At 45.1% G+C, this 27,191-nt stretch overlaps 1 protein-coding gene across 1 annotated transcript in view; it reads left to right on the plus strand.

Annotated features, from left to right (window-relative positions):
* Window positions 1-27,191, plus strand: part of AGBL3 (AGBL carboxypeptidase 3) — a 73,485-nt gene that overhangs the window by 18,539 nt on the left and 27,755 nt on the right. The window contains exons 5-12 of the mRNA XM_075557399.1: window positions 2,559-2,694; window positions 4,732-5,514; window positions 12,029-12,191; window positions 14,536-14,662; window positions 17,032-17,132; window positions 17,687-17,799; window positions 21,086-21,152; window positions 26,678-26,761. Coding sequence (XP_075413514.1) covers window positions 2,559-2,694; window positions 4,732-5,514; window positions 12,029-12,191; window positions 14,536-14,662; window positions 17,032-17,132; window positions 17,687-17,799; window positions 21,086-21,152; window positions 26,678-26,761 — 1,574 coding nt within the window. The remainder of the gene's footprint in view (window positions 1-2,558; window positions 2,695-4,731; window positions 5,515-12,028; window positions 12,192-14,535; window positions 14,663-17,031; window positions 17,133-17,686; window positions 17,800-21,085; window positions 21,153-26,677; window positions 26,762-27,191) is intronic.

Raw genomic sequence — 27,191 nt, forward strand, 5'->3', positions numbered from 1 at the left:
TTAAATTGCTGAATAGTGTGTCATCACTGAGACTAGATCACAGTGTATGTGCAGACATTTGACTTACTACAGTTTGGGACTGTTAGAAATAAGATCGTCATAAACCTTCATGTGCACGTCCTTTGGGGGGATACATGTTTCCATTCTTCTTGGCTAAATACCAAGTCGTAGCAGTGCTAAGTCGTAGGGTAAATACATGCTTAGCACTCTAAGACGGAGTGTCTGAAAGGAGTTGAACTAGTTTACATTCCCCCCCCGCAGGGTGTGAGTGTTCCCAGTTGCTCCCCGTTTGCTCTCGCGGTACTGTCAGTCTTTCTCATTTAGTCAGTGAGGTAGTTAGTTTATTGTGCCAACCTGGCCGATAAACACATGTGGGGTTAATTGAAGGACAGAGGGATAAATGGCTCAGTGAGCCTCGCCTTTCTAGCTCTCGGGTCTCTTGCTTTGTGATGGCCGGACCAGGGTGCAGCTGTCTTAGTGGTTCCCTGCTTCAGCTGGCAAGGCCGACTTCCTGCAAGACATCCCCAAGGAGAAGTGTCATGGACCTACCCCGAGGCAGGTCTGGGTTCTGGAGCCACCCCTGCCAGTGCTGAGGTGCTTACACATTCACTGACTCAGCTTTCCTCCTGCGGTCGACATCGTTGTGTCTGTTTTGCGAGCTAGAGGCGGACTTTGTAGATTGGTGTTGGACATATGGGTTAATGAGTTAATGTTGGACTTATGGGTTTGGGCAGCACTGGGTTGAGATGTTTTCTTGATGTGAACTTAACCTTTATATAAAACCCTCTCTTATACATGGATTTCTGCGGGTTTGTTTCTCGAGAGTACCCAGACCAGTACAGTCAGTCTAGTGGACATGAGCTCTGGGGGTGTCCTGGATGATGAGTTGGAGTCCTAACCACAAGGTGGTCAGTTCCAACCCACCAGTTGCTCCTCAGGAGAAAGATGAGGTTTTCAGTTCTGCTCTGTCCTACAGAGTCATTATAAGTTGGAATGGACTCCGTGGCTGTGAATTAAGGGCTGTTTGATTATTGGGTTTGGGTTTAAAGGATCTGCGGTGGTATTTCACTGTGAATTTAGTGTCTCTGACGACTGATAAGGTTGAGCATCCTTAGTGTTCATTGGTCATTCCCATGGCTTCCTTTGTGAACTGTGTGTTCAGATATTTTGCCAGTATATACTGAGTTGTCTTTTTCATGACAGATAAATATTCAAGATATAAATTCTTTGTCAGGTGCTTGTAAGGTGGTTACTTTCTTAGACTATGTGGCAGGCCTTTTCATTTTCAGAACTATGTCTCTTGAAGAGTAGCAACTTTGTATCGGGGGGGGGGGGATTAAAAGCTATTTTTAAAAAGAAACTTTGTATTTTGATGAAGCTAGTTGCCAGTTGGTTATCTTTCCAGTTTAACTGGTTTGGTATCTATTTAGATAAAGTTTTGCCTTCCACCAAGCTCACCTACATATTCTCCTAGAAATCTTGTTATTTCAGCATTTATATTTATGTCGGCAATCCATCTTAAATGATTTAGAGGGGGGATAGAGGTCAACGTTCATCTTTTAGTTTTTCCTCAAAAGTCTGTAAAATTTCCTAAACTCCCTAAACCAAACCACTGCTATTGAGTCAACTCCAACTCCTAGCCAGCAACCCAGTGGGACAGACTAAAACTGCCCCTAGGGGTTTCCAAGACTGTAAATAATTATGGAAGCAAGCAACCTCATTTTTCTCTTGAAGGGTGTCTAGTGGGTTTGAACCACCAGCCTTGACGCTGTAGTTAGCAGCCCATAGCTTAACCCACTGCGCCACTAGACATCCTTATACAATTGCCTCCTTATACACACAAGCCACCACAGTACGAAAAACTGGTGGGACAGTTGTCCAGCCACCTTTATCAAATACCAGTTAACCAGTAGGTATGGGGCTGATTTTAGACTCTTCATTCTGGCCCACTGCATGGACTATACCACTGGACTGAGCACCGTAGCTATAGCCCTGCAGTCGACTTGGTCTCCTATTAAAATAGCTACTTCAACTTTCTCTTAATTCATGTTTTTATGCATCAAATCTTGTTTAGCTTTTTGTTTCTTTTATACTGTAGCTTTACTGTACTAGTCACAGCGATTTTCAGTGTCCTTCCTGATTGCCCTAGTGCCGTTTTCATAGCTGAGGCTGGCTGTGTGGGTGGCTCTGCTTTTTGACTGTGTGCTGGGTGTGTTCTCCTTGCTCTCTTGTAGGCCGTGTATTTTGTTGTTGTTGTTGTTGTTGAATGCTGAGTGTCTTTTGTAGGTCAGTAGGGACACAGGTAAGTCATTTTTATGCCTGGAAGTAGGCAAACGTTTCCCAGGTGGTAGGCCAGTAATTGCTGGGACTGGGTCTGGGGAGGTCAATGACCGTAATCAGTCATGAGTAGAACTACTCAATGTCAATCTGTATCTGTTAGGTATGATTACTTTAAACTTCCTGTTTCTAGTGCCTCCATAACTGTGCTTGCACCTGCATCCTTCGTCGTCCGTAAGCTTTAGACGTGCCTTGATATAGCTATGGTCTTCTCTTGCCAGCTTACAAAGAGCCTTGCTTTGTCTACTCCCGAGTTGGGGGCAACCGAACACCCCTCAAGCAACCCATGGAGAACTGTGACACGCTGCTGTTTGAAGCCAGGTTTGAAAGTGGCAATCTACAGAAGGTAGTCAAAGTGTAGGTTTTAATTGCTTTTATTTAAGGAGCTGCGGCCTAGAGGGCCTTCTCCATACGCCAAAGCTCTCACTGCACATTAAAAGCCCACTGGTGTCAAGTCCACTGCAGTGACTATAGGACAGGGAAGAACGCTTCCTGAGACCGTACATCTTTACAGGCAGACAGCCTCCCTCATCCTCTCCCACTGCCAACACAGCGTAGCCCAGCCTTAAGCCATAGTGCCACCAGGGTGGGTTCCTTGACCGCACGCTACTGAACTACACTTCCTTACCGTATAAACGCTAAGGAGAGGTGATTGCGGGAACCACAGGCGTTAGGAAACCAGGTTGTGTTCACACAATTTTGAGCGCAGTGAGTTTAAGAAGAGTACTACATGTTTTCAAGCACTAATGTGCACGGTGGCTCACAGACAGCACTTCAACGAGTTTCATAAGACATGCCTTACGGACATGCCACCCACGGGCATTCTTTCTTGACTCTGAAAAATCCTAACTCTGCCCTAAGGGGGAGCAGAGTGCAGTCCCCTACATGTACTATTCCCTAGGCTCAGCGGCTGTCACCATTTTTTGATATTTATTTCATCTGTTCCCGTCATTCTCTATAACTATACCGACATACACACATCATAGACTAAGTGCATATTGCTGATGGATTCCAAAGCTATTTGGTAAAGGGGCGGTGGGGGTGGGGGGCAGTCATAACTAACCAGGTAAGATGAAGGCAAATCAAAAAGTATTCCACACCATTCACTGCTGTGCCCCTGTGGGTGCCTGACCTCACTCAGGGACCCACTGCCCGGCCAGCCCGGTCCCACCCTGCGGGGAGCAGCGGCTTCACCCCAGTGCTTTTCTGATGTCTCACGGCCAAAGCATTCCCCCCCTCAGTATTCCCTGCCTCCCCTCCTTATTCCTTTGGGTTCCCAGGGACAGAGGATGTATCAGAGGCCAGGCCAGCAGCTTGGGGGACACAGGGAGACAGACAAAGTATACTTCCCAAATCCCCTTTTTGTTCTTAGACCTGGGCCTTCCACCTCCCCATTAAGTGAAGATCATGGGGGCCCATTAGGGAAAAGCTTTGGAAATTGGAGAACTGTTGTTGTTGTTGTTGTTGTTGTCATTCCCATCACCAAATCAATCCTTCAGGGAAGAGTGGAAAAGATGAAATAACGCCACCTTCAGAAGTAGACCTGGGTGGTGGATATGGTGATAAACAATGGCTTTACACGTGGATATATTTTGTTTAATAAAAGCTCTATGGATTTGGTGGCAATACTTTTTTATTTACCCTCATGTATCAGTAAGGTAGCAATAAGAGTATTATTTTTGTCTTGATCTGAACTTCTTTGATAGGCTAAGTAGGAGAAATGCAAACAATTATCCATATTGTCCTTGCCCTTAAGGAGCTCAGCATTTTATAATCTGCATGATCATATTCGTTTCAATGTGTTGTTAGAGATTTCGTTGATGGTTATTTTGGAGCTCTGGAATTCGTGGCGAAGCACTAGGCTGCTAACCTCAAGATCAGCAGTTCAAAAAGGAGGCTGTCTACTCCCACCGAGAGTTACAGCCTCAGAAACCCGCAAGGGGCAGTTCTACCCTGTCCTATGGGTTGCTGTGAATTGGAATAGATTCTTGGGCAGGGAGTTTGGTTTGGGGAGAAGAGAAATATATGTTTGAAACAAAAATAAATAAACATTAGACTTTTTAACCTATTTTAATAATTCATCATTTTAATAGGAAACATAAATGAGTTGAAATATATCCTATTCAATGCTGAAGTCTTGTGTGTTCTCTTAAATGATAAAGGAATATAAGCCTGTCTTTAGAATTGGCATAGAAATGGTTTCACATCCAAGACAAGGACGTCACAATGTTTGCCTTTTACCATTACTTCCCTATTGGGTACTGCTCAAATACAGGTGTCTTTTGAAAGGCTTCTACTGAATAAGTAAGCGAACACGAATCGTCTTTATTTCTTTAAGTTTAAGCAACATGTCCAGGAAGCACGTGCTCACTTCATTTCTTCCTTGCGCCCCAGGGCAGAGCATGAATACCAGTTGACATTGCGCCCGGACCTCTTCACAAACAAGCACACCCAGTGGTACTATTTCCAAGTCACCAATACGCAGGCAGGGGTCGCCTACAGATTCACCATCGTCAACTTCACCAAGCCCACCAGTCTCTACAACCGGGGCATGCGCCCCCTCTTCTACTCGGAAAAGGATGCCGCCGTCCACCACATGGGCTGGAAGAGAATCGGAGACCAAATCAAGTACTACAAGAACCCCCCCGAGCCAGACGGGCGCCACTATTTCTCGCTCACGTGGACCTTCCAGTTTCCACACAGCAAAGACACCTGCTACTTCGCGCACTGCTACCCCTACACCTACAGCAACCTGCAGGACTACCTGTCCGGCGTGCACAGCGACCCGGTGCGCTCCAAGTTCTGCAAAATCCGCGTGCTGTGCCACACGCTGGCCCGCAACATGGTGTACGTGCTCACCATCACCACGCCCTGGAAGAGCAGCGCCGAGCCGCGCCAGCGCAAGGCGGTGGTCCTCACGGCGCGGGTGCACCCGGGGGAGACCAACAGCTCGTGGATCATGAAGGGCTTCCTGGACTACCTCCTGGGCGACTCGCACGACGCGCAGCTGCTCCGCGACATGTTCATCTTCAAAGTGGTGCCCATGCTGAACCCGGACGGCGTGATTGTGGGCAATTACCGCTGCTCCCTGGCCGGGCGGGACTTGAACCGCAGCTACAGGTCCGTCCTGAAGGAGTCGTGCCCGTCCGTCTGGTACACCCGGAACATGATCCGGAGGTAATCAATCGGAGCCTCGCGATCGCTCCCCGCGGGGTCCCACCCCCTGCCCCGCATCCCCTGCAGACTCAGGGTTATGACCGCAGCTAAGCGGGATTGTGGTCATCTGGCTAGACTAGAAAAACAAATCCATGGACACATGTGTATATGATGGACACACATATGTGTATATGAAAGAGATTTATATACAAGAGCAATTAAACTTTGAGAAAACAGTCCAGTCCATAAGTCAGATATTAGCCTATATGTCTGATTCCAGTCTGTAACTTCCTCTTCAGACTCATGAAACACGTGCAATGACAAAGAGAGAAGATCACAGGCCAGTGGGTAGAAAGTCTTTGGATCCAGGGTCATTAGAAACATCTCAGTGCTGGCAGGGGTCTCTGCATCAGGGTGGGTCCATGTGTCTTATCAGCTGCTCTGTCTCCCACCTCCAAGGAGGAAAAACCAGAATTCTCAGGAGAAGGCCATGCCTCATTGGCTAGGATCCGATTGATAGACTAGACTCCACCCCTTCATTCAGTCCTCTCAAAGTGACGATTATATAACTACCACAGTGATGTATCCGCTCATTCCACAGCCTTCTGACAGTCGGCCCCGGGATCCACCGGCCAGATCACAAGCAGGCTCTGGGGTGGTTGGATGGTGTGCGGCGAACAAATGGTTAAGCATGCGTCCTGGTGCGCTCTCTGGTTAAATCCCACGTCAGCATGGCGGGAGGTTCACTTGGGGCCCTGGAATCCCTGGCTGGGGAAATGAGTCCCGTCTCCTAGAGGCCTCTGGAACTGGGTGGGTCATCGATTGCTCTAGGACTCTGGATGATTCGATTAGGTGGTTTAGTCCGTGCATAATTGGCTCGAGCTCATCCTGGGGCATTTGAAGTGAGTAGTTTGAAATTTGCCAAAGAGATTGAGAACCATCAAAACACGCACATAGTGTTTCCATGTCTTTGAATGAATTGGGGTGAATTCCTAGGTGGGCTCCGGTTGTGGATTATGTGTCTGGATTATAATATAGGAAGACCTCTTGGGGTCAGAGACCACCATTCCAAGTACAAAGTCCCCCAAACTTGACGGTGGTCTATGGCTTGGACGGGGACTCTGAAGTGAGCATCTCAGATCGAAATCCCTGCACCATCATTTGCTAACTTTGAGCTCAAGCACCTGCTCACCCAGTTTACGTCTCCGTTTTTGTCATCTAGAAAATGGAATTAGTGACAGTTACCTCATGAATGGGAGGGTTGAATAGGAAAATTATTTGAGGGCTATAATGAATTCAGTGTGTTTCCTCAGTGTATAGTGTGAAATAGTAGCTTGTGGGTTAGTGTTTCCAGCTGTGAAAACCTCTTTGTAAACCCTATAGATTATGCCGATGTTACCTAGCTTGGTACCAGGGGCCCAAGGCCAGCTCGAGGCTGAAGGACCCCAGGAAACTTCCAGTGCCTTGAAGGAGCCATGTGAGGCTTCTGGAACTCCTGGTGTGCGGCTGTTGACCGCAGGCTGTCCAGCCTCAGGCCCTCGCTTTCATGCTCATCCTTGGTCTGCTGAGCAGCAAGTGCAGGGATGGCCCCCTGCTTTCATATGCACCATCAGTGCCGTATGACCGTAACAGCCTGGACTGAATTCTAGGACAATCAGAAAACGTTAGTGTGAACAAACTGGGGATCTGGTCTTCAGTCATGCTCTGACATCAGTTTTGTCCTTTGAGGCAGTGTCCTGTGGCGGTTATGGAGTATGTCATCCTTAGGGGAAGCATGGGAAGTGACCCATGGAATGATCTGTACTCAGTTTGCATTCCCTAAAAAGGGAGCTGGCAGGACGCCCCCTAGAGGATGTCTGTGTGGCCATGTGATGCCACAGTGCATCATTGGCTCAGGTTACTGCTCTCAGCTGTTCAGAGATGGGATTTATAAAGAGGCTGTTAATAGAAGGAAAATATATTTTTTAAAAAGGGGGGGTGTTCAGCTTCGGTCAGAACCAATGGAACCCCTTTGTAAGTCAGAGGTGGCCGGTGTCTGAGAATAAGAGCAAGTAGACCTTAGTCTAAGATAGCAAGTTAGAGCGCTTGAGGTAAATAACTCAAGACGTAGTCCTATTTCTTTAGGAATTATTTAGAAGGAGAAGTTTCTCTTGATTAATAGATAAGAACCTGGAAAGATCCATTAAAAAGTCCGTGTTTAAAATGCGCACGCTATGGTTCCTGGTTAAAGAGTTGTGGTGGTGCTGAGGTTAAGCACTTAGCAGCGAACCAAAGATTGGTGGTTCTCCAAACCAGCTGCCCCACCCGAGAAACACACCTGGGTCTGCTCCCTTGAAGACTCTTTGAAAAACCACATCACTGTGGGGTTGATTCCGCTCATGGCGCCCTGATAGAACAGAGAGAAGCGGGGTTTCCAAGGCTATCAATCTTCACCGCCTCCCACGGAGCAGCTGGCGGTCACCAACCCGTCAGTCGGCAGCCCGTGCTTAATTAACCACGGGGCCACCAGGGACCCCTGTGAAGGCAGATCTACTCTGTCCTGTCAAGCCACAATGAGTCAGAGTCAGAAGCGACTCGACAGCCATGGTGGTGCACGTCTCAGGGTTAATATATGGATACTCATATTTTGAATTTGTTTTCTGTTTTATCTTTGCTTTGTTTGAGATACAACCATGCTTAATGCCTTCGTGTCAATGCGTGCGTCTCCGTGAGAATGTTTTAGGGACAAAATTTTTTTTAAAATAATAATGGAGGTGCGTAGCTGGTTACAGTTGGGGATTTCCCCCTAATGCTGTGGGACTTGAGTGTTGGGGTTGAGGTTTTAACACCTTTGCTGTAAGCATAATGCGTTGTATTACTACAAACACCATACATCACACATTGATGTGTGTCCATCTCTTACAAAGTCCATGTACGTGCTGTTATTTGTTTAGGTAACATTTCTTATATTGCTGTAGAAAGGCTGGAAATACAAAAAGCCCATAATTTCTTATATATTTTTAAAATCCCAAAGTCCGTCCACGGTGGCATGACCACCACAACCTGTTTACCTTGAATACTGCCTCTCAGTCACTCACTCAGTCTTTGTAGCTCAGTTTGGGTGGTTGTGATAGTCCCTGAGTGCCTCCATTATACAAGCTAAAGATTGCGCTCTTAAGAAAGGGGGATAAGTGGAGAGCAAATGCCTTGAGAATGATTGGGGCAGGGAATGTATGGATGTGCTTTATACAATTGATGTATGTATATGTATGGATTGTGGTAAGAGTTGTATGAGTCCCTAATAAAATGTAAAAGAAGAAAAGAGAAAAAAATGATTAGGGCAAAGACTGTACAGATGTGCTTTATACAATTGATGTATGTATATGTATGGATTGTGATAAGAGTTGTATGAGTCCCTAATAAAATGTAAAAGAAGAAAAGAGAAAAAAAATGATTAGGGCAAAGACTGTACAGATGTGCTTTATACAATTGATGTATGTATATATATGAACTGTGAAAAGAATTGTATGAGCCCCAATAAATTGTTAAAATTAAAAAAAAAAAAGGGGGGGAATGAGTTTTAAAAAATAATTGTTAGCTGAGAAGTTAACAATTAGTCAAGCGAGGATGACAGATAAGGGGGCAGGGAAACGGGAACACTGGAAACAGAGCAACTAGAACACAAGTAAGAGAATGTTGGCCCGTGGGAAACAAGTAACTAATGCCACCAAACACTCGGTAGGGAAGGTTTCGTCTGGAAATGTAATTGGTCGTGTAAATGTCTACACACACACAAGCTTGTAGTAAAATCTTTTTTTAAAAAACTATATTAGAATTTTACCAGGAGAAAAAAATCAATTTAAGCTTTGGAACTGTTTTCCTCAAAATGATAGTTGACCCACTTGACTCAAGGGTTAGAGATTAATTGGTTTCAGCACCAAGTCACCAGCTACTTAATTACTCAGTAATTACCATAGTGCTTAGTATGTGCAGAGTATGTTCTAGATTAGCAGTTCTCAGTCTGGGGATCGAGATGCCTTTGGGGGTCCAACGACCCTTTCATGGGGGTCTCCCAATTCACAACAGTATCAAAATGACAGTGATGAAGTAGCTACAAAAATAATGCTATGTAACGAGGTATAAATTACCAAGGGCATATGAGGGAGGGCAGAATAGGGAGGGAGGGGGGGAAAAAAGAGGACCTGATGCAAGGGGCTTAAGTGGAGAGCAAATGCCTTGAGAATGATTGGGGCAGGGAATGTATGGATGTGCTTTATACAATTGATGTATGTATATGTATGGATTGTGGTAAGAGTTGTTTGAGTCCCTAATAAAATGTAAAAGAAGAAAAGAGAAAAAAATGATTAGGGCAAAGACTGTACAGATGTGCTTTATACAATTGATGTATGTATATGTATGAACTGTGAAAAGAATTGTATCAGCCCCAATAAATTGTTAAAATAAAAAAATTAAAAACAAAAAAACAAAAAAAAACAAAGGAGAAATGGAAAACGGGTCCTTGAAGGCACCTCTTCCACAATCATTTGTGGACCTCAATCAAGCGACAAGACCAATTCTCTATGGCGGCATCTATTGAAGCAACACCAAAGGCATGCCACCTCCCTTAGTGAAAAGTCTTTTGTCACCCTCAGAGACCAACTGGGGAGGGGTGGGGGGGGGGTCTTAGATGTCTGCTTGCAAGCATTTAAGACCCCAGGCCCTACTTGACGAACTGGTGAACTTTATGAGATAGAACAGAAGCACTAAACCTGCTGTCAGACCAATTAACTAGGATGTCAGGACCGCTTTCCTACTCAGGCTTTGAATCGTCTTTGCTTCATATAGTACAGAGGATTTCTGCTATTCACTTGGAAGGGAGGATGCAGCAACGGTCCAAGATTACTAGCATTAAAAGACTCCGGAAATTGGAATGCCTTTATTCTCACAAGTCTGTGCTTGGTTATCTTGAAATACTAATGGGACCAAACGTGCTCTTTCTGCCCCGGCCCCCACTTGAAATAAAGAAATTTTCAATGCGAAAAAAATAATAATAATGCTATGGTTGGGGGTCACCACAACATGAGGAACTGTAATAAAGGGTCGCAGCATGAGGAAGGTTGAGAACCACTGTTCTAGATAATGTAAAGCATTCTTCACCCTTCACAAGTTTAGCTGCCAGAAATGGGGGGGGAGGGATGTATACGCAAACGACAAGAAAATTAAAAAGAAACAAATCAACTGCCATCTGACCGATTCTAAGTCCTTGTGACCCTACAGGACAAAGCAGAACCTGGCCCCTTTGGGTTTCTGAGAATGTAGATTTTTTAAAATAAATTATTTTATTGGGGGCTCTTCCCGCTCAATTGTATCAAGCACATTTGTACATCTGTTGCCATCATCATTTACAGAACATTTTCTTTCTACTTGAGCCCTTGGTATCAGCTCCTCTTTTTCACCTGCCCACCCTCATGAACCCTTGATAATTTATAAATTATTCTTATTTTCATATTTTACATCACCCACTGTCTCCCTTCACCCACATTTCTGTTCTGTTGTGGCTGTACATTGGTCATTGTGATTGGTTCCCCCTATGTTCCCCTTCTCCCCGAATGTAGATCTTTACTGGAGTAGAAAACCTCTTCTTTCTCCTGAGGAGCTATTGATGGTTTAGAACTGCTGACCTTGTGGTTAGCTGCTCAGAGAGTAACCTACTGTGCCACCAGGGCTCCTCTCAAAATAAAACCACTATCGCATGCTATGAAGAACCCTGGCAGGAGAGTGGGTTACGAGCTGGACTGATAACCACAAGTTCAACAGTTCAAATCCACCAGATATCCCATTCTTGAAAAATGAGGCTTTCTTCTCCCTTAAAAAATGCTAGTCTCAGAAGCCCATAGGGGCCGTTCTCCTCTGTCCTATAGGGTCTCTGTGAGTCGGAATCAACTCAATGATGGTGATATTGGTAGTGGTGAATGTGATGATGAAGGCTGGTGGTGGTCGATTCTGACCAAGTTGTTAGAAAAAGAGACAACGGAATGACCGCTTGATTGTCTTGTTGGTTTGTTTGGGGTTTATTAAGTGCTACAAGAGTTCCCAAAGAGAAAACCTTCTGGGCTTGACTAATGAGAGGAAGGGAGACTTGAGGTCGGTCTTGAAGGCTGGATGGAGCCCAGGGAGTTGTCTCTGCAGACTCAGAGAGGAAGCAAAGATAGATGATCTAGTAAAAAGGTAGAATCTCTGTAGGAGGCAAAGACCAAAGTAGCCAGAGGGAGCCTTGTAGGAAAAGTCTTGGAATATGCTTAAGAACGTCATTGGAGTCTGGTCGTGGGAGGCTAGGGCCTTTCGGCTTTACTTCTAGTCAGTAGGAATGTACTGCAGAATGTTTGAAATGTATATTAGTAGTAATATGAAGAGAAGAGCAGAGAGAGAGATGGAGAGCTAGAACATAAGAAACCCCCTTTCCTGGGCTATTTAAACCTATAAAGCCATTGCTGCACTTGTAGAAGACGAAGGCAGAGGGGAGAACTTAGCGGCCTGTTCCTTTTCTTCTTGGCAGATTGATGGAGAAGCGGGAGGTGATCCTGTACTGTGACCTGCATGGGCACAGCAGGAAGGAGAACATCTTCATGTACGGCTGTGACAGCAGCAACAGGTCAAAGGCGCTGTATTTACAGCAGCGAATCTTCCCACTTATGCTGAGCAAGAACTGCCCAGATAAAGTAAGCAGCGTTAAAGACTGTCGGGGGAGGGAGGGCAACAAGAGGAGCTCCTACCAAGGGCTCAAGTAGAAAAGGTTTTGAAAAGGATGATGGCAACGGATGGATGAATGTGCTGATAAAATGGATGTATGGCTTGATCAAAGAGCTGGAAGAGCCCCAATAAAATGATTTGTATATATTTCAAAAGGCATTTGAAAACAAAACAAAAAAGATTGTCACTACTTCATCTTTACTAAATGTTGCCCCTGTTGGACGGTGGATCATGGAATGTTCAATGAGACGATGAAATAAGCAAAACTAGACATTGGCATGAAGGGGGAGATATAAGGCTTATTGCTATTTTCCACAGATGGTAGTTATGTTGGAGTCACTTATTTAACATGACATGAAAATTACTTCAAGTCACCCTTTAGGAAAAAATGCCTAAGGAATTTAGCATCACAAGCATAATGCCAGTACCCTATCCCTCGCCAGTCAGTTCACTTAGAAAAGGCTTGTTGAGACATCTTGCCTGTCCTCCAGGGATCTCTGAGGCTCACAAGTTCAACTCCAACTCACTGACCCCTGAAGGACAGAGTAGAACTTCCCCAACTCACGTGAACCCTATAGGAAAGAGTCGAACTGCCTCTGTGGTCTCCAACCTCTACAGGAGTGAAGAGTCTCATGTTTCCCATGGAGCTTCTGGTGGTTTCAAACAGCTGACCTGGCTATTAGCAGCCAACTAACCCACGATGCCTCCATGGATGGCCCCATCTGGACTGCCCAATGCTGAGAGCTATTGGCACTCGGCCATGCTTCCACCGACCTCAGATCCACGTGATTCTGCACTCCCTGGCCTATGAGCTCCCTGCCTCCTACTTCACCTTTCTGTGTCATTGGCCTGTAGCCACGTTGAGTCTGAAGTGGGCCCAGCCAGCAGTGGACCCATGGACCTGACTGGGCTGAGGAGCCTTCTTGACATATATTTTCTTCTCAATCTAAAGATCTTTCTTCTACATAGCTGAATGTCACTGGTTGCTCTAGACAGTGAAGCCTAGTACACACACCAAAGTGTTTATCCTGGAGAGGTGAAAATGTACATTTGCACAAAACCTGTACACAAAGACAACAGCTATTTTTATAATTGCCCCAAACTGGAAACAACTCGGTGTTCTTTAGCTGGGGATGGATGAACAAGGGTTTAGAAGCGTCATACAATGAAATGCTGCCCTGCAATAAGAGAAAACCAAATGTTAATACGTACCACACCTCGGTGGAATGCCAAAAAGAAGCCAGTCTCAGAAGAATACACCGTGATTTTATTTATCTAAAAACCTTGAGAAAACGAAAACTTCAGTGACCAAGCCCACAGACGAGTGGTTGGGAGGACCAGGGTTGAGAGAGAAGTGACGGCAGGAAGAAGAGAAGATTTGTACAGAACATGCTAGAACTCTACATCCTGAGGGGGTCACGGTGACCCCAGTCTACACGTGCGCCTTATGAATTGGGCTGCTAACCACGAGGTCCTTGGTTTGAAACCACCAGCCACTCGACAGGAGACAGGTGAGGCTTTCCATTCCCCTAAAGGGTTCATCTCAGAAACCCACTTGGAAAGCTCTACTCTTTGCTAGAGGGGTGCTGAGAGTTGGAATCAGCCAGTGGCAGTGGGTTTATTTGGATACGTGCTAATGCAAAAAAAATAAAAAGAGGTTTGTTTGTTTCATATTAATTTAAGTCTAAAAAAGATATCCCTCGGTGGATCACAGTCTTTCAGAGCAGCTACCAGTCCTTCACAGGAGTCCTGGTGGTGGAGTGGCTGCTCACCCCAAGGTCAGCAGTTGGAAACTACCAGCCGGTCTGTGGGCGAAAGAGGGGCATTTTATTCCCACGAAGCATTGCAGTCCTGGAAACCCATAAGGGCAGTTCTTCTCCAACCTGGGGGGTGGCTGGGAATCAGAATTAATTCACTTGATGGCAGTGAGTTTTGAGGCAAGTCCTTCACATAAAAATAGAGAATCTTTCCGGCTGAAAATCTACACCAGTAATCTGCATACCCAAACCCGTCAAAGGCCCTTCCTAGAACTTGTTTCAAAGCAGAAGCTCTTACTCAACAGGATCAGGAATGAGTCCATACGTTATACTTCGGGTTTCTGAGCAAAGTGTGTTGCCAGAATTCGAACCTGTAGTTCTCGGAAATGTCCATATGCCATCCTTAAAGAATGAGGTGTGTGTGGCGGTGTTTCCCACATTGATCTAGAAATACCCGGTGGGGGCATGAGGGTAGGACCTCTGTGTCCTCAGCCCCGCTGCCTAGGAGAGCCAGCAGCCAGGAGGCCAGCGGGCCTGACTGTGCGTCTCTTTTCAGTTCTCGTTCCCAGCTTGCAAGTTTAACGTGCAGAAGAGCAAAGAGGGAACGGGGAGGGTGGTGATGTGGAGAATGGGCATCAGGAACAGCTTCACCATGGAGGCCACGTTCTGCGGCTCGACCCTGGGTAAGAACAGGCTTCGTTCCGGCCGCCCACGCTTCAAAGCAGAGATCTCCTTCCAAGGTTGGAGTGTAGACAGTTTAGTGGGAAGCACCTCCTTCCCCATAAATACTACTGTTGATCCCCAACCAAGTCTGGAAATAGAATAGATACACCCACACAGTCTGATGAGTGTTTTATCATTTCCTTTTCTTTAGAAAGGGATGTGTTTTGTTTAATTGTTTTATTAGGGGCTCATGCAACTCTTATCACCATCCATCCATCCATCAATTGTGTAAGGCACAGTTGTACATTCGTTGCCCTCATCACTCTCAAAACATTTGCTCTCCACTTCAGCCCCTGCCCTCAGCTCCTCATTTTCCCCTCCCTTCCCACTCCCACCTTCCTCATGAGCCCTTGATAATTTATAAATTATTATTTTGTCATATCTTTCCCTGTCCGACGTCTCCCTTCACCCACTCCTCCGCTATCCCTCCCCCAGGGAGGAGGTTACATGTAGATTGCTGTAATTGGTTCCCCCTTTCCCTCTATGCTCCCAGAATTGCCACTCACACCACTGGTCCTGCAAGGGAATCTCCAGTGGCCTATAAATGGGCTTTGGGTCTCCACTCCGCACTTCACCCACCTCATTCACTGTGGTAAAATTTTTTGTTCGGATGATGCCTAATACCTGATCCCTTCGACACCTCGTGATCACGCAGGCTGATGTTCTTCTTCCATGTGGGCTTTGTTGCTTCTGAGCTAGATGGCCGCTTGTTTACCTTCAAGCTTTTAAGACCCCAGACACTATATCTTTTGATAGCCGGCACCATCAGCTTTCTTCACCACATTTGTTTATTAACCCCCTTTGTCTTCAGTGGTTGTGTCGGGAAGGTGAGCATCATAGAATCCCAATTTAATAGAAGAAAGTATTCTTGCAATGAGGGGGTACTTGAGTGGAGGCCCAATGTCCTTCTGCTACCTTAATACTAAACCTGTAAATATGTGCACATAGATCTAGAAAGGGATGTTTTAGCAGGTGCAGACAATCCCCGGGTTACCAACATACAATGCCCAACTTATGTACAACCCATAGTTAGGAACCAGCACCTAGTCCCTCACCACCATTAAGCCTATTTTAATTTAAAAAAATTATCAAGGGTCCATGAGATTGGGGAAGCAGGGAGGGAGGGGGGAAATGAGGAGCTGATGCCAGGGTCTTAAATGGAGAGCAAATGTTTTGAAAATGATGAGGGCAATGAATGTACAGATGTGCTTTACACAATTGATGTATGGATTGTGATGAGTTGTATGAGCCCCCAATAAAATGATTAAAAAGAAAAAAAATCGAGGTATGTACAGTGGTTTGTTATAACAAGCAGGCACGACTTCGCCCAACATTGACCAAATGACATTAGCTGTGGACTAGCCCCAAACGTTCCGGATTGCAGAGAAATTTGGGGATGGAACCTCGTTTGTAAACCAGGGGCCACAGGTAGAGAGGATACTACTGTCTAGCAGGTTTCATGCATTAACCTTCGCTTGTTTGAGTATTTTAATAGGTTTCTATAGATGACAGTAATGATTAAAAAAAACAATGTCCCTACTTAAAATACCAGGTAGAAACGTGGCTAATGGGTTTTCTCTTTGCAATGCAAATGAGAGCCTGACTCTTTGATAGACTTTTACTTAAATGGAAGCAATTGACTCCCTGAATGAAAAATAAAGGATATTTGTGATCTAGGGGAAGCTGTCTTGGGCTCACACCTAGCATATCTCAAGCAGTTAGGAAACTATATTAAGATGAATCCCACCTTACCAGAAACTGTATTGACACAAAGGAAAATACTAGAAAGTCACGTAGATAATTTCTGCCCCCCTTTTTAAAAAAAGCCCCCCAAACTGCTTTGAAACTACTGTAGGATTCTCCATGATGATGCAAACATTTTTTTTAAAGTTCAATTTTTACCCAAGCTTTGCTCAAAGGGATTCCTTGGACTATTTCCAACTGATCATGGATAGACTTAGAGTGGCTACGCCTTGACTGCATTCCGCAAGGTTGGCAGTTCAAAACCACCAGCTGCCCGTGGGAGAAGATGGGTCTTTCTACTCCAGCAACCAGTCGCGGTCTCAAACTCACAGAGGCAGTCTGAGCCTGTCCTGCAGGGAGGCAGTGGAGTGAGAACCTGAGTTATGGCGTTTGATGGGGGTGAGGGAGGAGTAGTGAGAGAAGGTACTCAGTAGTTGGATAATCTACCCCGAGGAAGGAAGGCAAAAGGAGAGGGTATTTAGTTGTAACAGAAGTTTGAGTATATACTCTGTTTTACATCTTGAGGCCGGGGGTGGTGGTGATGGTTAGGTGGTCGTCATGGTGAATCAACATACTGATGTTTCAGGTTATAAGCGAGGCACTCATTTCAATGCCAAAGACTTGGAGTCAATGGGATATCATTTTTGTGATTCTCTCCTGGACTATTGTGACCCGGACCGAACCAAGGTAAACCAAGTCCATTTAGGTGCGCATTGCCTGTGGACCTTCAGCAGTTTCTTCCTCTTACAAAATTTGGGGGCGGTTGGAATTTGGTCAAGGAGCCCTGCTGGCATACTCGTTACGAGTTGGGCTGCTAACCATAAGATCAGCAGTTTGAAACCACCATCTGCTCTGAGAGAGAAAGATAAGGCTCTCTACTCCAGCAAAGCATTAGTCTCGGAAACTCGCAGAGGCAGTTCTACCCTGTCGGATCGGTTCGCTTGAGGGCACTGAGAAGGGAGGGACTTGGTAAAGGGCAGTGGTTAGTGTCCAGCTACCAACCACAAGGCCAGTGGCTCTCTGTGGGGAAAGATGCAGCAGTCTGCCCCCATAAACATGATAGCCTCGGCACCCTGAGAGGGCAGTTCAACTCTGTCTCGGAGGTTTGCTATGAATCATATCATCTTGATGAGCATGGGTACTTGATGTCCAAAAGCTTTCGTTCCGAGTGCCCATAAACATTCCATTGGTTTGATGAGGAAGCATTTATAGAAATGGACTCGTGTCTGATTTTTGTCTAGTATTTTCAGTGCCTGAAAGAATTGGAGGAAATGCAGAAGCATATGAACTTAGAAAAAATCATTGATGATTCAGATACATCTCTAATGGAAATTGCAATGGATCGAGAGTCGAGGTAAGTCAGGACTGCAGAAATGATATAATGTGCTATCCTGTTTTATGCATTTTATAATACTAATATTACAACGTGGTTATTAATTTTACCTGGGGGGGGAATTTTTCTTCTACAAATATTAGTTGGGCCAGACTTCAGTTAAGACTTTTGATTCATTCATTCAAGCAGGGTTCTTGAGACGCTACAATGTGCAGTTGTACTGCAAGACATTCTCAAGGTTGCTCATAATGATTCCTTTATTCAGAGTATGGCTAGATAGCGCATGCGTAGATGACACTTACTTGCTGTAAGTTAGTGTCCAGTTAGGTGCAAAAGGAAATGCTCAGAGATTATTGTTGGAGAAGGGAAGTACATTCCTTCTAAGAAAGACTCCTCAACGCTGCTTCTTCCCCTTGACTTAGACATTTTTCATCTTCCAGCCAGTGACCTTGCCACGCCAGGGTTCAATCATGGCTTTGTTTGCAGAAGGAGAGCATCATTTGAAGCTCACGGATTTGTTCATATTTGATGTGTTCCCATCAGCTCCAGCCACTGTTCCCCTGATGCTCACATGTCCTCTTGTTCGGCACTGAGCTGCCTGGTCTTTGCTGCTGTCTTTGGTAGACTTCAGCCACCACGAAATGTTCTAGGCTCGGAAACAGTGTTTCCCCTCTTCTCAAGTCGAAATCAGATACTGTTTTATTAAGTTACCCGCTTACAAAGATAATCGTGGTAGACGCCTTAGCTCATCTTTCTAATGAGCCCATTGATTTGGTCTTCCCTGTTGTCGGCCTCTCCATCTTCTTTGCCTGCAGTGTAATGCGGCTATATCATTTCCCCCCCCAGTCTTCCGCTGCACTCATTAGCCAGCGTTCCGGGCATGCGCATGCGCAGCAACGGAAAATGCCTTCCGAGTGACATCTTTGCTTCTGGAGACTTGAAAGCCGTCTCGTGAAGAGGTTCCCAATTCATGTAATTGCCTACGCGCTTTATCCCATAACAGACCCACAATATTGCTACCAACAGAATGACTATTGGATATATTTTAAGATAACTTTGTAACTCTTTTTAGTTTGAGTCTGTATCCCATGTGGGATATACAGTTAGATTCTCCTTTTTTTTAAAAAATCATTTTATTGGAGGCTCATACAGCTCTTATCACAGTACAGACATGCATCAATGGTGTCAAGCACATTTGTATATTTGTTACCATCATCATTTTCAAAATATTTTCTTTCTATTTGAGCTCTTGCTATCAGCTCCTCATTTTCCCCCCTCCCTCCCCCCCTCCCTCCCCCACCATCCTTCCCTCCCGAACCCTTGATAATTTATAAAAATTTTTTTTCACGTCTTACACTGACCGATGTCTCCCTTCACCCACGTTTCTGTTGTCCGTCCCCCAGGGAGGGGGTCAGTGGTAGATCATCGTGGTGCAGATTCTCTTTCACAGGAATCAAAAAGGAAAGGGAACCATTCTGTCTGGGTAAAAAACGAATTTTCCCCTTCTGATTGTTTTTTCAGTCTTCTAATTATATAAAACATTTACATGGTAGGAAGTTTAAAAACCATAAAGCAAAGAATATTCACAGGAGTCTTGATTCCTTGTCCACCACCCCACCCCCAACACACACACACACACACACACACACACACACACTCTCCTCCAACCCCTCCTCACTTCTCCTGCCCCATGGGCTACCATTTTCATTCGTTCTTTTGCTAATTCTTTCATTGTTTAATTTTGACTAGGGGAGTAGACAACCACACCCTTTATACCATCCTGATGTAAGAGTAGTGCACATTGTTCTGTAACTGGCTTTTTCTACTTATGATGGTACGAAAATCAGTATATATTGTGTATACAGAGACATTCTCCTGATTTCTACCTCGTACTCTGACGTATAGATGTACCATGGCTTCCTCAATCTGTCCTCTATTGACAAACATTTGAAAGCCACTTCATTTTAAATGTGGCTTTCAAGCAGAAAGTTTGTTACTGTTAGTCTACTCTGACCTCAAAGGGTCCTTCATATAATCTCCTTATAACAGAAAAAACACCACCCACCTCCTGCGCATCATTGCTGTTTGGGAAGCCACTGTTGCCGCCACTGGGTCAACCCATCTCATTGAGGGTCTCCCTCTATCTTTCGCTGACCCTCTACTTGACCCAGCATGATGGACTTCCTCGGGCACTGGTCTCTCCTGATAGCCTGTCCAAAGTACATGAGACAAAGTCTCACCATCCTCCCTTCTAAGTAGCATTCTGGCTGTACCTCTTCAACACTGATCTGTTTATTAGTCTGTGGCCGCCATCCACGGTATATTGAATATTCTTCCCCAGCACCAGTATTCAAAGGCATCGAGTCCTTTTCTGCCTTCTTTCTTCATTACCCACCTTGCCCAGGCACAGAAAGCAATTGAGAATCCCGTGGCGTAGGTCCGGTGGAGCTCAGCCTTCAAAGTGCTTTCTTCGCTTTATAACACTTCAAAGAGGGCTTTCGCAGCCGATTTCCCCAGTGCGATCCACTGTCCCTTCCATGCGTGTGGATGGTGCATCAAGCACATCAGGATAAGAGAGAGCAATTAATACAAAAATGCTCAGGTTTTCCAGGCATACATGTTCCATTTATTGCAAGGTAGTCATGGAAAGGTGTTCAAGTAAGATCTCAAGGCATTCATGTAGCATTGGAGACTCGGAAGTGATCACTACACTTTTGGTTTATTTTTTTTTTAAGAAATCATTTTATTGGAGCTCATACAACTCTTATCACAATCCATACATACACCCATTGTGTAAAGCACACTTATACTTTCATTGCCTTCATAATTTACACTGTTGGTTTAAATGATCGAGTCCAAATCTGGAGACCTTTCATGAGCCGTCTCAGAATTTTAAGAGTGAGTGATACTCCCAATCCCTAAGAAATGCCTGAACAGAGAACATTCATCCATTCACTTATTGACCAGTATGTTTGACTGCCTCGCATGTGGCAGACACTGTCTCACTCTGGCGATTCAGCAGTGAGTCAGACATGAAAATACCCACGTCTCCACAGCTTATCCTCCACTGATGTGGCCGCCTGGTCCTCCCTCCCCATGCACTCAGCCACAGGAACTCTACGTCCAAGCCCTCGGGAACAACTAGACACTCAAACTTCTCTTGGCCAACAATCTCCTTCGTCTTCTAAGAACTATTTCTACCAGTTCCATATGATTTTTTTAATGGTTTGAAGTCCAAGAAACAGTTGACATTTGAAAATGCTACCAAAAACATACTGTTAACTATTTGTATTATTATTATTTTCAGCAGCCGAGGCTCTGACAGTTCAGAATCCAACGACTCTCAGTCTTATGTTCTCAAGTTAACCCCTCAGGTATGACTGGACCTCTCTTCTCATGATCTATCTCCACTGCTAGCGAGTCAACTGCACCCAGAGCCACCCTGCCATGCAGAGTCGAATTGCCCCCTAGGGTTCTTGAGACTGTCGGTCTTGACAGAAGCAAGGAGCACCAGCTGGTGGGTTTGAGCCACCAACCTTGTGGTTCACAGCCCAGTACATAACCCACTAAGCCACCAGGGCTCCTGGTTTAGAGTATAAACAGAACCAGCTTTTATTCTGCTGCTGAGGGGATAGAGGCAAGCTTAGTCAATGCTCTTCTTTTTCGGTTTTCTTGAAATCATTTTATTGGGGGCTCTGACAGCTCTCTTAACATTCCCTGCATCAGTTGAGATGCTCTTCTTATTGTGACTGACAAGGCAACAACAAAAACGTTTGTGGTGTTAGAGTTATTCTGAGAGACAATCACTTCTTTAACAACTGTAATTAATTTTGTCAATTATTACTAATGTAACACCAACATAGATATTAACAGTGACATTTATTTAACAATGATTCTTAGAAGACCAATACCATTTACAATAACTACGCCAAAGATAAAATATTTAGGGGGGGAAAAGTCTCACCAGAGAAACAAAAAGAGCCATACAAAGAAAAGGACAAAGCAATCCCACAGAAAGCCAAAAGAGACTTACATAGATGCAACAGTGTACGCTGATCCCGGATTTTAAAAAATAAGTAAATTCACTGCCGTTGCGTCCCTGCCGCCTCACAGTCCTCTGCAGGACAGGATGAAATTGCCCCGGTGAGTTTCCCAGGCTGTACTGTTTACAGACATCGAAAGCCCCTTCTTCTCCTGTGAGATGGTTGGTGATTTTGAACTGTTTGTTTGCCTTGCAGTTAGCAGACCAACTTGTGACCACGATGCCACCAGGGCTCCTTGATAGGCAGACTAAACGTAATGAAAATGTCAATAATACTCAAAGCATTTTACAAGTTCAATGCAATTCCTATTCAAGTCCCAGCCCAATTCCTCAAAGAAGTGGAAAAACTAATCACCAACTGTATATGAAAAGGGAAGAGCCCCAGTATTGCAAAAGTAATAGGTCTTTCACTCCCAGGCTTTTAAACCTTTTCTATACTCATGGTAACCAAAAAAACCTGGTACTGGTCCATTGATAGGCATAAAGATCAATGGATTAGAATGGAAAACTCAGCAATACAACCAAATACCTATAGATGCTTAAACTTTTTTTGTTTGGTTTTTAAAGATTTTATTGGATGCTCTTACAGCTCTTATAACAATCCATACATCAATTGTATCAAGCATATTTGTACATATGTTGTCATCATTATTTTCTAAACGCTTACTTTCTATTTGAGTCGTTTGTATCAGCTCCTCTTTTTCCTTCCCACCCCCCTCCCACCTCATGACCCCTTGATAAATTATAAATTTTTATTTTCATATCTGACAATGACTACTGTCTCCATTCTCCCAGGGTTTCTGTTGTTCTCCCCCTGGGTGGGTGTGGATAGTGAAGTTATGTGTCAATCATTGTGGTCAGTTCCCCTTTCCTCTCCTAATCTCCCTACCTTCCTCCTACTCTCCTGGTATCCCTATGCCCATTTCTGACTTTGAAGACTACCAGGAAGCCAGGAATATGGGGTGCGGGCAGGGAAAGGGAAGGGCAGGGGCAGGGGCAGGTCATTGTGGAGGGAGGGAAGGCGAGGAGGAGGAAGGGAGAGACAGAGCACATGTATGGGGGGTTAGCAGGATGCTGTTCATGACTGGAGTTGATGAGATGGGCTATGCTACTACTCCGAATGTTTTTCTTTAAAAACAAAAATAATTCCTTCCCCCTCAGATTCACACATTGGTCTGAGTGGCTATAAAGGGAGGAAGGAAAAAAGCCCAAGTGGACTTGAGTGATGAACATATGGGATTAATTGAAGGGGCAGAGAGAGAAATGGCTCGACAAGCCTCGCCTGCCTGGTCTCTTGCTCTCTGATGGTCGGATCAGGGTGCAGCTGCCTTAGCTAGTTCTCTGCCTCAGCTGGAAAGGCTCACTTCCTGTGAGACATCCCCAAGGAGAAGCCACACAGACTTGCCCTGATGCAGCCCTGGGTGCTGGAGAAGCCAAGTGGAGACCCCTGCCAGCGCTGAGATGCTTACACGTTCACTGATTCGGCTTTCCTCCTGCAATTGGCGTCGTTGCATGTCTTTTGTGAGTTTGAGGAGGACTCTCTAGATCAGTGTCGGACATGTGGGCTAATGTCAGACTTATGGGCTTGCACTGGATTGGGTTGGGATGCTTAATGTACAATTACCCTTTCTATAAAACTCTGATAAAATGTGAGGGTTTGTGAATTTGGTTTACTCTAGTCTACCTAGATTAACATAACTTGGATTCTTTCCTGACATACAAGTTCATTTCAAAAATCAAAAGAACATGAGAGCAGGATCGGAAGAAGGATTACTAGCAACCTGAAATGCGCAGCTGACACTGCCTGGCTTGCGGAGAGGATTTAAAGTGCTGCGATGCAGATGAAGGACTGCGACCTTCAGTTTGGATTACAGCGCAGTCGATGGAAAGGAAACCAACGTTCTTGCAACTGGACAGACAGAACATCATGACAGACAGAGGAAAGATGGACGTTGTCAAGGACTTTATTTCACTTGGATCCAAAATCCATGCCCATGGAAACAGCAGTCCAGAACGCAAGTGATGGTAAATGTGCTGCATAGCCCAAAGCCAACACAAACGGACTACCGTGGGGTGGATTCTGCCTCACAGTGCTCCTAAGGGTAGGCCTGCCCCTGTGGGTTTCGGAGCCGGAGGCATTTGCAGGAGGAGAGGGCCACGTTCATGGTTCTCCCTTGGAGCAGGCTGGCAATATCAAACTGCTGACCGTGGCAGCCTTGTGTCTAGCCTCGACACTACAAGGACTCCTTTCTGCTGCACAGACCTCTTTGACGTGTCGAAGAGCAACGATGTCACTTTGAGGACGAAGGTGCACCTGACCCCAACCACGATCTCTTCAGTCCACCCTAAGTGCTCGTGACAATTGGACGAGGAAAGAGGAAGCCTGAAGAAGAATTAATGCCTTTCAATCATGGCGTTGGCGAAGAATGCGGAATAGACCACAGACGGCCAGAAGAACAAACAAATCTGTCTTGGAAGACGTGCAGCCAGATGCTCCTGAGAAACAAGGGTGGGGAGACTTCATCGCAGGACTTTGGACACGTTATCAGGAGGAGCCGTCCCTAAAAAGGGCATCGTACTCGGGAAAGTAGCAACTCGGCAAAAAAAAAAGGAAGATCATCAAGGAGTTGGCCTGACTCGATGGCTTCAACAAAGAGCCCGAATAGAGCAATCGCTGTGTGAAGCCAGAGGACCAGGCAGCGTTTCCTGTTGTTCACAGGCTCACTGTGAGGCGGAATTAACTAACCACAGGACCCCAACACAGCCTCCCATTCAGCCTTGGTTGGCCCAGGTGAGGTGGAGCCACAGATTAGTCAGAACAGAGTGGTCATGAGCTAAACGTGTACAACGTAAAATTTGTGGACATTCAACGTAAAATAATTAGAAGACTGATCCTGAAATCTCTCTTCAGTCTGCCTTCTCTCCACTTTTCAACATCTTCTATTTCTTTCGTAACACATAACCAGGAATTGTCCCTGTCATTATGGGAAAGACTAGAGAAAACCACTCTATCTTCAATCAAAACAAAAATTCAAATTAAGTCAATAATAGAGATCAAGTGTTCTAGTTCTTAATAGTTCCCGCCTTCTTTTTGATTGAGGTTTTTATTTCTTTTACTTCGTTATTCTCCTTAGGTGTTTTGTCTGGTTTTAATGTTTTTCTGTGTATGTCATCCAGGATAGGTAAATCTATACAGTACTTGGATTCATGGTTCCTTTTGGGGGGGGGCGGGTTGGAGGAGATGGTGGGGAAATGGGGAGCTAATCATGAGGACAAGAATGAAGGAAATTTTCTAAAATTGATTGTGGTGACGATTGTTGACGTGATTGAACGATTGCTGATGTGATTGAACAATCGTTCAGTCACCATCCTTCTTGATGTGATTGAGCTATTGAATTGTATGAAATGTGAATCATATGCTAATAAAGCTGTTGGGGTTGGGGAACTCAACTCATCATGACCGCACAGGTCAAAGTTGAGCTGCCCTGTCGGGTTTCCAAGGGTATGAATCTTTGCAGGAAGAGATGGTCTCCTCTTTCTCCCAGGATGCGGCCGGTGGGTTCAAACTGCCCACCACTGCACCACCCGGGATCCTTAACCTTTCAACCAGAGAGCCAAAAATGTAAAGAGAAGAGTTTTATACCACACCTGATCAACATTACCGTGGAAATGGGACCAGAACACTGTTTTCCTCAGAACAATTTACCCTAAAACAGTTTCTAGTCTGACCTTGGGGTTTGGCTTTCTGGAGCTGACTGCACATAGAGAATTCTTCAAAGGAGCCGAGTGCTCCCACATGGAAGAAGCGCACTAGCTTGTGTGATCCAAAGATGATAAAGAATAAAATCCAAAACAGGAGGAGGGAATAGTACCAGAGCCTAAATTCTAAATACCCAGTTTTCAGAATGTTATGGTTGATAGCGGAAGCTCAAAGTCCATTCGCAGGATGCCTACGGGGACTGGGTCTGCAGTGAGTTCCCGCTGGCCAGCATCTTGGAGTGTGAACAACCTTAATCTCAGACACAGAGTTGAGAGTGGATGTCAGCAGCTGTGGTTAGGCTGGCGAGTGATGTCTTGTCATTGGAGCTCCCTTTTGATCCAAATTGAATTTATTCTATAACTTCATAATATCTTCTTTCTTTTCTGGGTTTTTTTTTTCTGTACTTGTTTGGTTGCTGTCGATGGGCCCTGTTTTCTTTCTCTCTTTCTTTTTTGTCTTTGTTTTGCATGTTTTTCTGTATAGGGAAGTCAGCATGGGTGGACCTGCGAAGACAGCAATAGGGTAAATAATTACCTGGGAGCATAGAAAGGGAGGTGGGGGTGAAACTGGGGAGTCAACAGCATTGGGGACAAGAAGGAATACCGTAAATGTTCCAAAGTTTATTGTGGTGGTGAATGCAAAAACCTTCTTACTGTACATACTCGTGTATAAGCCAAGTTGTTCGGCACATTTTTAATGCAGTTTTTGTGGTAAAATTAGGTGCCTCGGCTGATATTCGGATCGGCTTATACTCGAGTATGTACGGTAATTTGTTTGAAATGTTGAATTGCATAATAAGTTGCTACATCTCAATGCAACTTTTTTATTTTGTGAAGCCCAATGCTCAAGGTCTAGGCCAGTCTAGCTTCTCCTTTGACTTAAAGGTAATTTTAGGAAACTTGTTTCTGTAAGGCCGAATGTGCCTTACAGCCAAGGGCTTGGGTGAGTCCCGGAGCCAAGAAACCTGGCTTCCAGGAAAAGGAAACCCAGTCCTCACCACCTAGAAGCAGAAGTCCCGAGGTAGCTTTATTCTGCATGTCTACTGATTGTCAAAGTTTTGATTCAATGATGATTTTATATCTGGTTCTTTTATCTAGCTAAAACCCAAGAAATACCTGAAAACTAAGATGGAAAGGACTTCCACTCTAGCAGGTTATAAACATGCCAGAGACGAACGCAAGGTAAATCTTACTGGCTGTTGTGTTTTCTTTCAAAAAGGAAAGGTAAGTTAGCTCCTTTTGCACCTTAGTTTTAGCACTCCTCCCAGCGTTGTCCCCTGCCTCCGTTGTTTCCCACCCTCCCCCTTAGCATGTATTGCCTTCCCTGCACCCAAGTTCTCAGGAGAGAGAGGAGGCCTCTGCTCTTGTAAAGGGGCTCAGTCTCAGACGCCCCAGGGCCAGGACCCTGTCCTACAGGGCAGTGGACTCAGGTGGCAGTGCATTTGGTTCGGGTTCCCTCAAGTTCACGTGCCTACCCTCTGTCATCTTCATGATTAAAATTGTGTCCAATGTACTTGCTGTTTCTAAAACTACAGAAGAACCTTGAGCTCAGCTCCTCAAGTGGGCGTGTCCCTCAGAGAGGACAATGTCAAGGCCCCCTCCCCCAGCTCTG

This window comes from Tenrec ecaudatus, chromosome 9, assembly GCF_050624435.1.
Source record: "Tenrec ecaudatus isolate mTenEca1 chromosome 9, mTenEca1.hap1, whole genome shotgun sequence".
Taxonomy (NCBI): domain Eukaryota; kingdom Metazoa; phylum Chordata; class Mammalia; order Afrosoricida; family Tenrecidae; genus Tenrec; species Tenrec ecaudatus.